Below are 13,072 nucleotides of genomic sequence, written 5' to 3' on the forward strand. Positions count from 1 at the left end.
AAAAAGCAATGTAATCTGGGAGATCATTTTTTGTGTTTAAACAATGAATTTCAATTTTCCATAGTGATAAGCACATATGAACCCTAAAATATAAGTGGTTCGTGGTGAATACAAATGGGTTTTATGTACTGCTTATTTTTCAAATTTAAGAAATCTTTAATTTCAGAAAACTTAAAAAAGACTATAGAATATGCAAAATAATGAACACATCTGTCCCCAACTTCTAACTTACCAGAAATAATGAAAACAATCAACCAAAAAATTCTTTAGAATGTAACAAAAGCTTACCATTAACAAACACTCCTCTGATAAGTTTAGTATATGCTTTATCTAGATCTCCACGACGCTCAGCATTTTTAAAGATTGATTCTGCAAGTCCAGCAAATTCTTCAAATTCAGCAACAAATGGGAGAATTCCTACTTTACTCTTCTTTGAGATCTTTACTTCCTCCATTTGCCTTATTTGGTTACTCTAAAGATAGGCAGAACGCAAAGGAGAAAAATAGCCAATCAACTTAGAAACAGCATATAATAAAAAGCAAATGTATACATCATAGAGACAGGACATAATTTAATACCTAGAACATTTTGAATGTTTACTAAATAAAGATTAATAGGGATAACTACGAAAAACTATTTCTACAGATTAAAAAGTACATATATTTTACATAAGAAAATAAAGTCAAGGAAAAATATACAAATTATTTAAAACAAGATGCAATCAAAGCTTGTGAACCTCAGGTCTTTGTTTAAAGTAAAAACAACCAATAAACATTTTTATCATTTACGAAAGATAAGTATACAGTGATTGCCCATTCTGGGGCAGAGCAGATATCAGAGCACACACAGGATTTCTCAACATTATTTCTGGTTGGTGGCTATGAGGTCAAGTTTGAGAACCATAGTTTATTTCCAAATCACACCAGCCTAAAACTTGTTTGGATAGAGAAGTTCTGTATTTTTGGGATATGAGAACAGAGAAGGAAAACAGGCATTTCTACTATGGATTTGTATTATATAATTTTCCATGTATCTATTAGTTACTTATTCTAAATATGTAAGCAAAGTGCTTCTGTATGATGGTGACAAAGTGCAAAAGAGATGTTTCATATAGACAGAATCTAGACACTTGGGTTCAAAATGATCTGTGGGTTCAATTATGGTTCTGTGTACTTCTCAGGTTAGCTAGATCTATTCACAGTAAAAATTACATTGCCAAGTAGTGTTGGATCATTTTCAGCTCTTACCTAAAATTTCATTGTGTTGAGGTTTTGGGGGTAAAACCTGAAAACCATATGACATGTGGCTTAGAAAAGTAATTGTTCTTTTATTCAATATGTTATTGGAAGTCCCAGTCACAGCAAAAGGTAAGAAAAAGAAATAAGAAATAAGAAATAAATAAGAAATCAGAAAAAGAAATAAAAGGACTCTAAAGAAAAAGAAATAAAAGGAATCTAAATTGAAAAAGAAATAAAAAAGAAATAAAAGAATAAAAGGAATAAAAAAAAGAAATAAAAGGAATCTAAATTGGAAAGGAAGATGTAAAACTCTCACTATCTGCAGATGACATGATAGTATACATAGAAAATCCTAAAGATGCCACCAAAAAACTCTTAGAACTAATAAATGAATTCAGCAAGACTGCAGATAACAAAGTTAATATACAGAAATCTGTTGTGTTTCTGTATACTAATAAGGAACCATCAGAAAGAGAAATTAAGAAAACAATCCCATTTACAGTTGTAACAAAAAGAATAAAATACCTAGGAATAAATCTAACCATGGAGGTAAAAGACTTATACTCTGAAAACTGTAAGACACTGGTGAAAAAAACTGAAGACAACACAAACAAATGGAAAGATAAACCGTGCTCAATGACTGGAAGAATTAATATTGTTAAAATGACCATACTTCCCAAGGCAATCAAGAGAGTCAATGCAATCCCTATCAAAATACCAATGGCATTTTTCACAGAACTAGGACAAATAATTCTAAAATTGCTATGGAAACACAAAAGACCATAATAGTCAAAGCAATCTGGAGAAAGAAGAACAAAGCCAGACGTATTATGCTCCTTGATTTCAAACTATACTACAAAACTACAGTCATCAAAACAGTATGGTACCGGCACAGAAACAGATACATAGATTTACGGAACAGAACACAGAGCCCAGAAATAAACCTGTGCTTATATGGTTAATTAATCTACGACAAAGAAGGCAAGAATAAACAATGATAAGACAGCCAAATCTTATTATTTTCAAAGGTTTAAGAGTGCAAATCCATGTCACTATAGTGTGAGGAATCCTGAAAAGCAAACTAAATGCAGCTAAGAAATGTACTGGACTGCAGAGTCCAGCTTGGTAGAACTTGATGTGTCAGTTACTTTCTAATTTTATCTCTGGTTCTTGCTAGGCTAACATTTTTAGCCCTGTTCCTTGAAGAATAGTTTGGGCTTGGTCACCAGATGAAAGTGCCAAACTCAGGTGCTGTCTATTCCACTTTCTGCAGTCATCTGACATTCATGTTTCTGTCTTAATACACAAAGACCCATTCATTACCCATTCATTATGCCCTAGGTTCTGATATTGTCTCATGTACCAAAACATATAACACTTACTAAGCACACAAAATCAACCAGACACTGAGAAGACATGAGTTAAAATAAGAAACAGAGAGTGATGACAGACAGCAGAAGGAACCATCCTTCTCCCTTTGGTGATAAGAGGTATATCCTTTAGAAATACACGCAATTTAGGAGAAAATGAGTTTATACCTTTGTCTAGGTTAATTTTGCTTTCTTTACTTCCCAGTCTTGAGAGTAACATGAACATTCTTTAATAAACTATTATTAATTACTAGTACTATTATCACCACCACCACCACCATTGCAAGTGATCCATTAGTAAGCTCTTATTCTGTGCCAGGCAATGTGCTAAGCACTTTATTTGAACCCATGTCTACATCTACCTGATACTACATCTTATGCTTTCAACAACTACGTTCTATTGGGTTGAGAGGTATTATATAAAGTTATATTTTCCTGATAAAAGCAACAGAACCTTCATATTCTGTAAATGTATAGTGTCCTCATGATTCAGTGTTCCAGTTATGTTAAATGGGACTCATTATCTTAGCCTTTGGTAGTTCTTCCTTTTCCTTTTGGCTATCAGCTTGCAATCAGACCTTCCAGGTTTATCATCACCTCTGGAGAAGGCAGGGTAGGGAAGAGGATAAGCCTTAAATGGTTAAATTTCATAATATTTCAAATGCCAAGTGAAATCACTCGGTAGGGAAGGAGGATTAACAAGACTGTTGAGATGACATTTAAGTTTCTACAGTGGACACAGACTGTTTTTAAACTTTCAGAATCTCAATAAATATTTTTAGAAAGTATAAAAAATGATATGGATTTTAATTGCCCTTAATATTTTTATTATTCTCCCATTATTCTATGGCTATTCAAAAGCTGGATTTAACTTAGAGGTTACAGAGTAGAAAAATTCAGATGATAAATATCCACTTTTATATACTAAATATATTAATAAAATGAAACTTTTTTTTTAGAACCTGGCCCAGTCCAGTTCATACCTACAAGCTTACCAAAACCTAACAGAAAAAAAAAAAAGTTAATGATTTTTTTTCCCTATTAGAAGGAGGAAAATGGTGATTGCCAAAAGTTAACATAAGAACAATTTATTCTTAAAATAAAGCAATATGATTATTAATTAAAGCTATTAAACTAATAAACTAATTTAAATAAGCAATTAAAATAATCCAGTTATTAATTATCTTATTGGAGTATATTAAAAGAAGAAAAACAATAAATTCAAGTGATAGTTTCAACTGTTTCATTAAATCTATGGTCATTAATAGTCAACTGAGATTTCAGTTACTTAGTGGACCTCTTATGCAGCTGCTCCCTCCATGCCACCTACTCCAGAACTTGCCAAGATTCACAGTGTAGATGGGAAACTAGCTGGCACAGCACCATCCAACTAACTCTGTTCATGTAAATTGTAGCCAACACCCTGCTTCAAGGCTTTGGGCAGTAGATCCCACAGTGGAAAGCTGGAAATCTCTTGGCTTAAATACATTTTTTTTCCAACAGTTAGAATTCTAAGTTATTAAAAAACAAACAAAAACAAAAAACAAAACAATGTGACAGGGTGAGAGAGTGTCATGGACATATATACACTACCAAATGTAAAATAGATAGCTAGTGGGAAGCAGCCGCATAGCACAGGGAGATCAGCTCGGTGCTTTGTGACCACCTAGAGGGGTGGGATGGGGAGGGTGGGAGGGAGGGAGATGCAAGAGGGAAGAGATATGGGAACATATTGTATATGTATAACTGATTAACTTTGTTATAAAGCAGAAGCTAACACACCATTGTAAGGCAATTATACTTCAATAAAGATGTTTAAAAAAAACAAAACAAAACAAAACAAAAAAAACGAACTTACAATACATTTATCAAAGTTCCTTTTGACAGTCACCAAAACATTTCCCAATGTAGTACTTAGAAAAGAAGCAGGGTCCACATTTTGTGCAGTCCACACATGATGACTCATTTTGACTAGCATATAAAGGGAGTTGAAGCTATCGATTTTGTCTCCTAATGCAATCAGGTTGTTCAGTTCTGGCTCAATGCAGCGAAATATTTTAATCATCATTTGGCGAATCATATCTTTCCTGTTCAGAAAACATACAAAATATAGAAAAGTTATTACAAGCTTCAGGTGTATTCATCTTCAACTTTATCCCCCGGGTATACACAAAATGACTAAAATTTGATATTTCAACTAACACTGTCCAAATATGATGAACTAATTATCCTATAGTGGTTTCCAATATAAACATATTTTTTTGAAGTTAAGTTTTATCACTCAAAATAACTTGGTCATTTGTAAAACTGGGTCCTGAAATGTACTTTGTGATTTCTGAGAAATACACTGCAATTCAAATGCTACTTCCTACCAGCAAATATCAAAATTGATTGCATTTCTGTGATCGCTATAGTAAAGAAGAGCTAAAGAGCCATAAACAGGACCAATTTTACTTCAGTAAGATGTTCGATAAGACACCGGGCACACAGGCTGATGCTCTGAGTGCTGTCAGTTATGGAGAGTCATCTGAACTCCTCACTCCTCACTGAGCGGCACTCCTTTCTGCTCAATTTAACGTTTATTTTTTTCCCAAAATAAACAATAGATAGTAACAAACACGTACTCAGATGAAACAGGCAGTGGTGTGCCAGCATTATGTTGCCGTGACGACGTTCCTCCATCTAGGTCCTCTGCTTCAGTCTGAAAAAAATTATTCAGGTACTTTACATAATAAAAGACCAACAATTTGACTAGTTTATATAGCAATAGCCTGCTCAGTCTTAAAATTCCTAGGAGAGAATATGTTATGAGAAATAATGATTTTTAAAGGCAGTATTACCGACAAAACTATACAATTTAGTATGCTGTTTAAGAATGTTCAGGAAGTGCTTTGTTCTTAGATTTTATCTGAGAATTACTGTGGCATGAGAAGTTGTGTTTGTATGTGTGCACATGAGGGGAGAGGAGGAGAGAGAAGGTTGAGGAGGCTCAGAGGCAGCATGGGAATGGAAAGGCAGCTCAACAAAAAGCTAAAAACATCCCGAAACAACTTTTAAGAGAGAATTTTAAAAATTAAAGAAATCTCAATGATCATTTTAATAAAATTTTGGTATTAAAAAATGCTATCGAAAGTTCTTACAGAAGCTAACAAGTAAACATATTAACTACCTGGACCACTTACAACAAGTCCCTAATCATTTAAAATAATTAATTTGTCATTCATTTTAGGCCTGCTTTTGATATGTTGGTTCTCTTTTTTAAGATGACCTTAATCTAAAAAAAAAAATACTCAATTTGCACTGTGCTTTTAAGTTCTTCAAAATATTCTTACAAATCTCTCATTTTATTTTCTTACACTTATGCCATCAGAGAAGCATGATGAATAGGTATTATTATACCTATTGCACAGATGAGGAAAAACAGGGATTAAATAATTGCTTTAAGGACTCATAGCTAGTTAGTAACAAAGCCATAAGATTCGGATTTGAGGCCTCCCCATTTTTTTTTCTTTCTTTCTTTATAAAAAAAGACCATGGTATATATACGCAAACATCTTTTTTATTTTTTTAGTTCTATTTTTTCTTGATGATTACTAAAACTGTTTTTTAAATAATGTTTTTTGTGGGAACTGCCTAGCAGTACAGTGGTTAGGACTCCGTGCTTCCACTGCACGGGGCCTGGGTTCCATCCCTGTTCCGGGAAGATCCCGCATGCCACACGGCACGGTCAAAAAAAACAAAAAAAAAAGTTTTTTGCAAAGTAAATTCAGACATTTTCCCCCCTTACTAATTTAGACAATGTTTAGGCCTAAAATAGTCTGGAATACTAGATTAGATGCCCAAACTCTATCACGGTTTTTATTATCTTGTATGACAAAATGTATTTAAAAAATCCTTAATTACAAATTTAGTCTTTTTCTGTTCTGATATTAAAATTGTGGCAATATATTAATTAGGTTAATTATGCTACAGGTCATAAATACTAGCCAATAAATAAATGTGACTCATACCATAGTTCCAGGCATGCTTTGATGTTGCTGTAGTTTGAAAAATTTACTTATGAAGTCCTGTTCTGCCAGACACAGGGGCTCCAGTTCACTTAGTACCTGTTCAAAGATCTGAAGAAAACCAAAATGATCCTACAAAGAACTGAACCAAAATGCTTAAAATAACATTCCACATTTAATTACTTTTCTGCAGGGACCAGGGATGCTTCATCTATAATCTCAACAGAACCCCCAAAACAAACACTTTCAAGATTGAAAGGACAACACAGTATTAACAAGGCATAACAGGGCCAGAACATACTTAAAATAAAACTCACAACAATTATTTACTCGAAATCTGGAAAGAGGAACACAGAGATAAACTTTTTTTTTTTAACATCTTTATTGGAGTATAATTGCTTTACGAGATAAACTTTTTAAACTTATTTAATGCATTGCAGAGAACAGTTTAGCTTCATAAAAGCTATTTCCTCTTTACTCTGTAGCTGCTCAAATAAATGGATTTATGATTGCAAGCACTTTATGATTTATAACAAACTTTAATAAAACTGTTACGTCATTTAATTGATAAATCACATTTCAGTTGACATTTGACAATATTTTTTTCAGATTCAGAACTGTAAAGTAGGATATGGTTAATTAAAAGAGCCAACGGAGCCCAAATCTTTGAACAAAATTAAAGGAATAAAAAACTGATGCTAGAAAACTAATAGTAATGTTTAAGAAGTACTTGTTATTTTATTTTACCTTATCAAATTTGGTTCTGTCGGCAACATCGAGATCAGAGGCTGACATGTTTCCCATATCCAACAAGGAAGATGACTGAGATCTGCGATTCCCTGAACTCTGAACACTGAGTTTATTTAGACTAGAAGTAGATCCAGTTAATTTACCGGAACTTCCATGAAGACCTAAGAAATAATAAAACTTTAAACCTTCATGAATAAAAGATCCATAGCATAAATGAGGGTTATCTTCTACTGTCTTGGTCTTCTGGGGCTCATACTAGTTAGGGCACAAATCTACCACATGGGACAGATTGTAAGCTGTCCTCTTTCATTAACATTTGTGTCCTATTCCTGAACATACTGTAAAGAGCAGTGAAACTATACAGAATCACAGAATAGGACTGAACAAGATCTTAAAGATCACATTATGCCCCGACCAGTCTCACCATAAAGATTAAGCTGCCTGATGATTTCTGTAGACTAAAGTAGGTGAGGATTTCTTTCCCACTCAAATGACATGAATATGGATGAAAGTCACTGACCCTCTAGTGTACTAGTTAACATGACGGTTATATTTCTGAAAAAAACTGCCATATCCCAATATTACTCACCTCCACCTCAAATCAACACATTAGGTGGAACCATATCAAATTATTCTTGCCCTACCAAAAAAGTCAATTACACACGATTCAACTTTAATACACCCCTGAACCCAGAAACTCTGCTTTTACAGTAAGTGAACTGATTACGGTTCTTTAAAAACTAAACAAAATGAAGAGAAAAAAAAACACCCTGAAAATTTGTTATATTTAAAATACAACTAAAATATAATACATACATCATTAACTATATATATATATATTTTAATTTTTAAATTAAATTTTATTTTTTTTATAAAGCAGGTTATTATTAGTCATCCATTTTATACACATCAGGGTATACATGTCAATCCCAATCGCCCAATGTAAATGTTTGCGCCAATGTAAATGTTTGCTGTGGGTTTGTCGTATATGGCCTTTATTATGTTGAGGTAGGTTCCCTCTATGCCCACTTTCTGGAGAGTTTTTATCATAAATGGGTGTTGAATTTTGTCAAAAGCTTTCTCTGCATCTATTGAGATGATCATATAGTTTTTATTCTTCAATTTGTTAATATGGTGTATCACATTGATTGATTTGCATATATTGAAGAATCCTTGCATCCCTGGGATAAATCCCACTTGATCATGGTGTATGATCTTTTTAATGTGTTGTTGGCTTCTGTTTGCTAGTATTTTGTTGAGGACTTTTGCATCTATATTCATCAGTGATATTGGTCTGTAATTTTCCTTTTTTGTAGTATCTTTTTCTGGTTTTGGTATCAGGGTGATGGTGGCCTCATAGAATGAGTTTAGGAGTGTTCCTTCCTCTGCAGTTTTTTGGAAGAGTTTGAGAAGGATGGGTGTTAGCTCTTCTCTAAATGTTTGATAGAATTCACCTGTGAAGCCATCTGGTCCTGGACTTTTGTTTGTTGGAAGATTTTTAATCACAGTTTCAATTTCATTACTTGTGATTGGTCTGTTCATATTTTCTATTTCTTCCTGGTTCAGTCTTGGAAGGTTATACCTTTCTAAGGATTTGTCCATTTCTTCCAGGTTGTCCATTTTATTGGCATAGAGTTGCTTGTAGTAGTCTCTTAGGATGCTTTGTATTTCTGTGGTGTCTGTTGTAACTTCTCCTTTTTCATTTCTAATTTTATTGATTTGAGTCCTCTCCCTCTTTTTCTTGATGAGTCTGGCTAATGGTTTATCAATTTTGTTTATCTCCTCAAAGAACCAGCTTTTAGTTTTATTGATCTTTGCCATTATTTTCTTTGTTTCTATTTCATTTATTTCTGCTCTGATCTTTATGATTTCTTTCCTTCTGCCAACTTCGGGTTTTGTTTGTTCTTCTTTCTCTAGTTCCTTTAGGTTTAAGGTTAGATTGTTTATTTGAGATTTTTCTTGTTTCTTGAGGTAGGTTTGTATAGCTATAAACTTCCCTCTTAGAACTGCTTTTGCTGCATCCCATAGGTTTTGGATTGTCGTGTTTTCATTGTCACTTGTCTCTAGGTATTTTTTGATTGCCTCTTTGATTTCTTCAGTGATCTCTTGGTTATTTAGTAACGTACTGTTTAGCCTCCATGTGTTTGTGTTTTTTTTGTTTTTTCCCCTGTAATTCATTTCTAATCTCATAGCATCGTGGTCAGAAAAGATGCTTGATATGATTTCAATTTTCTTAAATTTACTGAGGCTTGATTTGTGACCCAAGATGTGATCTATCCTGGAGAATGTTCCATATGCACTTGAGAAGAAAGTGTAATCTGCTGTTTTTGGATGGAATGTTCTATCAATATCAATTAAATCTATCTGGTCTACTGTGTCATTTAAAGCTTCTGTTTCCTTATTTATTTTCATTTTGGATGATCTGTCCATTGGTGTAAGTGAGGTGCTAAAGTCCCCCACTATTACTGTGTTACTGTCAATTTCCTTTTTCACAGCTGTTAGCAGTTGCCTTATGTATTGAGGTGCTCCTATATTGGGTGCATATATATTTATAATTGTTATATCTTCTTCTTGGATTGATCCCTTGATCATTATGTAGTGTCCTTCCTTGTCTCTTGTAACATTCTTTATTTTAAAGTCTATTTTATCTGATATGAGTATTGCTACTCCACCTTTCTTTTGATTTCCATTTGCATGGAATATCTTTTTCCATCCCCTCACTTTCAGGCTGTATGTGTCCCTAGGTCTGAAGTGGGTCTCTTGTAGACAGCATATATATGGGTCTTGGTTTTGTATCCATTCAGCAAGCCTGTGTCTTTTGGTTGGAGCATTTAATCCATTCACATTTAAGGTAATTATCGATATGTATGTTCTTGTGACCATTTTCTTAATTGTTTTGGGTTTGTTTTTGTAGGTCCTTTTCTCTCTTGTGTTTCCCACTTAGAGAAGTTCCTTTAGCATTTGCTGTAGAGCTGGTTTGGTGGTGCTGAATTCTCTTAGCTTTTGTGTGTCTGTAAAGCTTTTGATTTCTCCATTGAATCTGAATGAGATCCTTGCCGGGTAGAGTAATCTTGGTTTTAGGTTTCTCCCTTTCATCACTTTAAGTATATCATGCCACTCCCTTCTGGCTTGTAGAGTTTCTGCTGAGAAATCAGCTGTTAACCTTATGGGAGTTCCCTTGTATGTTATTTGTCATTTTTCCCTTGTTGTTTGCAATAATTTTTGTCTTTAATTTTTGCCAATTTGATTACTATGTGTCTCGGTGTGTTTCTCCTTGGGTTTATCCTGTATGGGACTCGCTGCGCTTCCTGGACTTGGGTGGCTATTTCCTTTCCCATGTTAGGGAAGTTTTCGACTATAATCTCTTCAAATATTTTCTCGGGTCCTTTCTCTCTCTCTTCTCCTTCTGGGACCCCTATAATGCTAATGTTGTTGCCTTTAATGTTGTCCCAGAGGTCTCAGGTTGTCTTCATTTCTTTTCATTCTTTTTTCTTCTGTTCTACAGCAGTGAATTCCACCATTCTGTCTTCCAGGTCACTTATCCGTTCTTCTGCCTCAGGTATTCTGCTATTGATTCCTTCTAGTGTAGTTTTTATTTCAGTTATTGTATTGTTCATCTCTGTTTGTTCTTTAATTCTTCTAGGTCTTTGTTAAACATTTCTTGCATCTTCTCGATCTTTGCCTCCATTCTTTTTCCGAGGTCCTGGATTATCTTCACTATCATTATTCTGAATTCTTTTTCTGGTATCTTCACTATCATTATTCTGAATTCTTTTTCTGGAAGGTTTTCTGTCTCCACTTCATTTAGTTGCTTTTCTGGGGTTTTATCTTGTTCCTTCATCTGGTACATAGCCCTCTGGCTTTTCATCTTGTCTATCTTTCTGTGAATATGGTTTTTGTTTTACAGGCTGCAGGATTGTAGTTCTTCTTGCTTCTGCTGTCTGACCTCCGGTGGATGAGGCTATCTAAGAGGCTTGTGCAGGTTTCCTCCATCATTAAGTATATTAATATGGGACATGTGAGTTTAGGTATAAACAAAGGTATCTATCGTAGCCATGGGGAAAAATGAGAACAATATGTCTGGACAATATCCTACATACATAAAAGAATTAAAAGAGTCCATTTACAAGAAAATGTGATATTTTTACTAGAATTAAATTTAAACAATAAAAACATTTTATTCTTCTTGAATATTTCTCAGCTAACCTGTATTATTTGCTGATGGTCAGGAGGGACAAATGATATAAGAAGTGATAAAAAGATATAAGGACAATTAGAGATAAACTTTGATTTCATTATGCAAAATCTGACCATATCTACAAGAATTTTTATAGTTTCTAAACACAGCCTGAAAACAAAAGTATAATGGTTAAGACTTTTCATAAATTTCTGACTACCCACCAAATATTTTTAACTATATTATGTATTTCTTGGATGTAGTCATACCACTACCATCATGTTGGTTTTCTTTCACCAATACCTGGCAACTCAGAGAAATCAGTATTTTTGGTGTAACTTTTTTCAAGAAAAATAACTAATTTCTAGACATTAAACAAACATGCATTGAGAATACCTACTAATACACTAAGCATACTCACTCTCTGTTTCCTGTTTGACAGCACTTTCTTTTCGAGGCAGTGTAGCTGTGATGGATTAGGTTGCAAGCATCAAAGACAAAGACAAGTTAATAAACTGCAATTTGCACAAACCATGCACAAGAGGAAGTTAAAGCTCTAGTTTAAAAGACACATGCAAAGAACCATGAGCATCAAGTAACGAGAGATGCAACGTATGTTTAGTTGGTCAGCTACTGTTTGAAAAATTATATGAGGGAAAAAACTTTACTAGTCTTTTAATGTACTGTTTTATGTAAATATTCAGGTAAAAATATCTACATCTGTAAGCCTCCCCCATACTTTTAAATGATTTTTTTTAAAGTTTATTGAGTTGATGTACTTAAATTTAAAGACTATATTTGCAAGTTTTGGTTTCTGAAGAAAACAGAGTTCAAGTAAATAATTTAATACAGTGAAAATTTATCAGGATGAAGTTGTAGATTTAGACTTTAAATGCATTAACACTCTTGTATTCACTGAAAGCTCCTGAAAGGAATCTCCACTGTACTAAATAATTGTATACTCCATCTGATAGAACATTATACAAATGAGGCTTTAAAACCATTTTAGAATAACAACCTGAACTACTAAGAAACTTAAACTGGTTTTGTGAACACCTAGAATGAAAGGTATGTATCAAAATACTAATTATTAGGAGATGGGTAGATGGAAGGGTAAAGCTGAGGGAACAGGTTTAATGCAGGAACTGGAGCTCTTTTAGGGTCATCTGGCATTTCTTTTATCTAAAATCTCTCTCTAATATTTATTAGATCAATTGTAGAGATCATCTTGTGAAACATTCTAAACCCAAATTAGAAGTTAATTTGAAAGGCAAAGAAAGAAATTATAGAATGAAACAGAAAATTAAAGAATATAACTCTAATCTAGAAATATTTAAAAACTAGAAAACCATGTGTCAACTGTCACTATTCCTGCCAAACTTCAAGGCAAAATCCCAAGTATGAACTACTAACTTGCCACACCAGAGACATGTGAATCTTCCCAGGCTTGGCTACTCAAAGTTCAAGGGAATATGAAACAATAAGGCTGGACATTAAAGTGGCAAGCAAGGAGGGATGTGCTGGAGCTAC

The 13,072-nt window shown here is 33.8% G+C and overlaps 1 protein-coding gene and 1 long non-coding RNA gene across 12 annotated transcripts in view; one reads left to right on the forward strand and one right to left on the reverse strand.

Moving 5' to 3' along the window:
• LOC309627985 overlaps positions 1 to 13,072 on the forward strand; it is an 85,015-nt gene that overhangs the window by 41,831 nt on the left and 30,112 nt on the right. The window lies entirely within an intron of this gene.
• The window catches only part of EXOC1 (exocyst complex component 1), a 60,564-nt gene that overhangs the window by 6,927 nt on the left and 40,565 nt on the right, over positions 1 to 13,072 (reverse strand). For 6 of the 11 annotated variants that reach the window (XM_082390142.1, XM_082390138.1, XM_082390140.1 and 3 more), the window contains 6 exons: positions 11,964 to 12,008; positions 7,363 to 7,526; positions 6,619 to 6,726; positions 5,233 to 5,309; positions 4,467 to 4,695; positions 289 to 472 (listed from right to left, as the gene is read on the reverse strand). In XM_082390142.1, coding sequence (XP_082246268.1) covers positions 289 to 472; positions 4,467 to 4,695; positions 5,233 to 5,309; positions 6,619 to 6,726; positions 7,363 to 7,526; positions 11,964 to 12,008 — 807 coding nt within the window. The remainder of the gene's footprint in view (positions 1 to 288; positions 473 to 4,466; positions 4,696 to 5,232; positions 5,310 to 6,618; positions 6,727 to 7,362; positions 7,527 to 11,963; positions 12,009 to 13,072) is intronic. The other 5 variants (XM_082390135.1, XM_082390141.1, XM_082390143.1 and 2 more) reach the window with 2 other exon arrangements.

Source organism: Balaenoptera borealis (assembly GCF_965194805.1).
Source record: "Balaenoptera borealis genome assembly, chromosome: 4".
Taxonomy (NCBI): domain Eukaryota; kingdom Metazoa; phylum Chordata; class Mammalia; order Artiodactyla; family Balaenopteridae; genus Balaenoptera; species Balaenoptera borealis.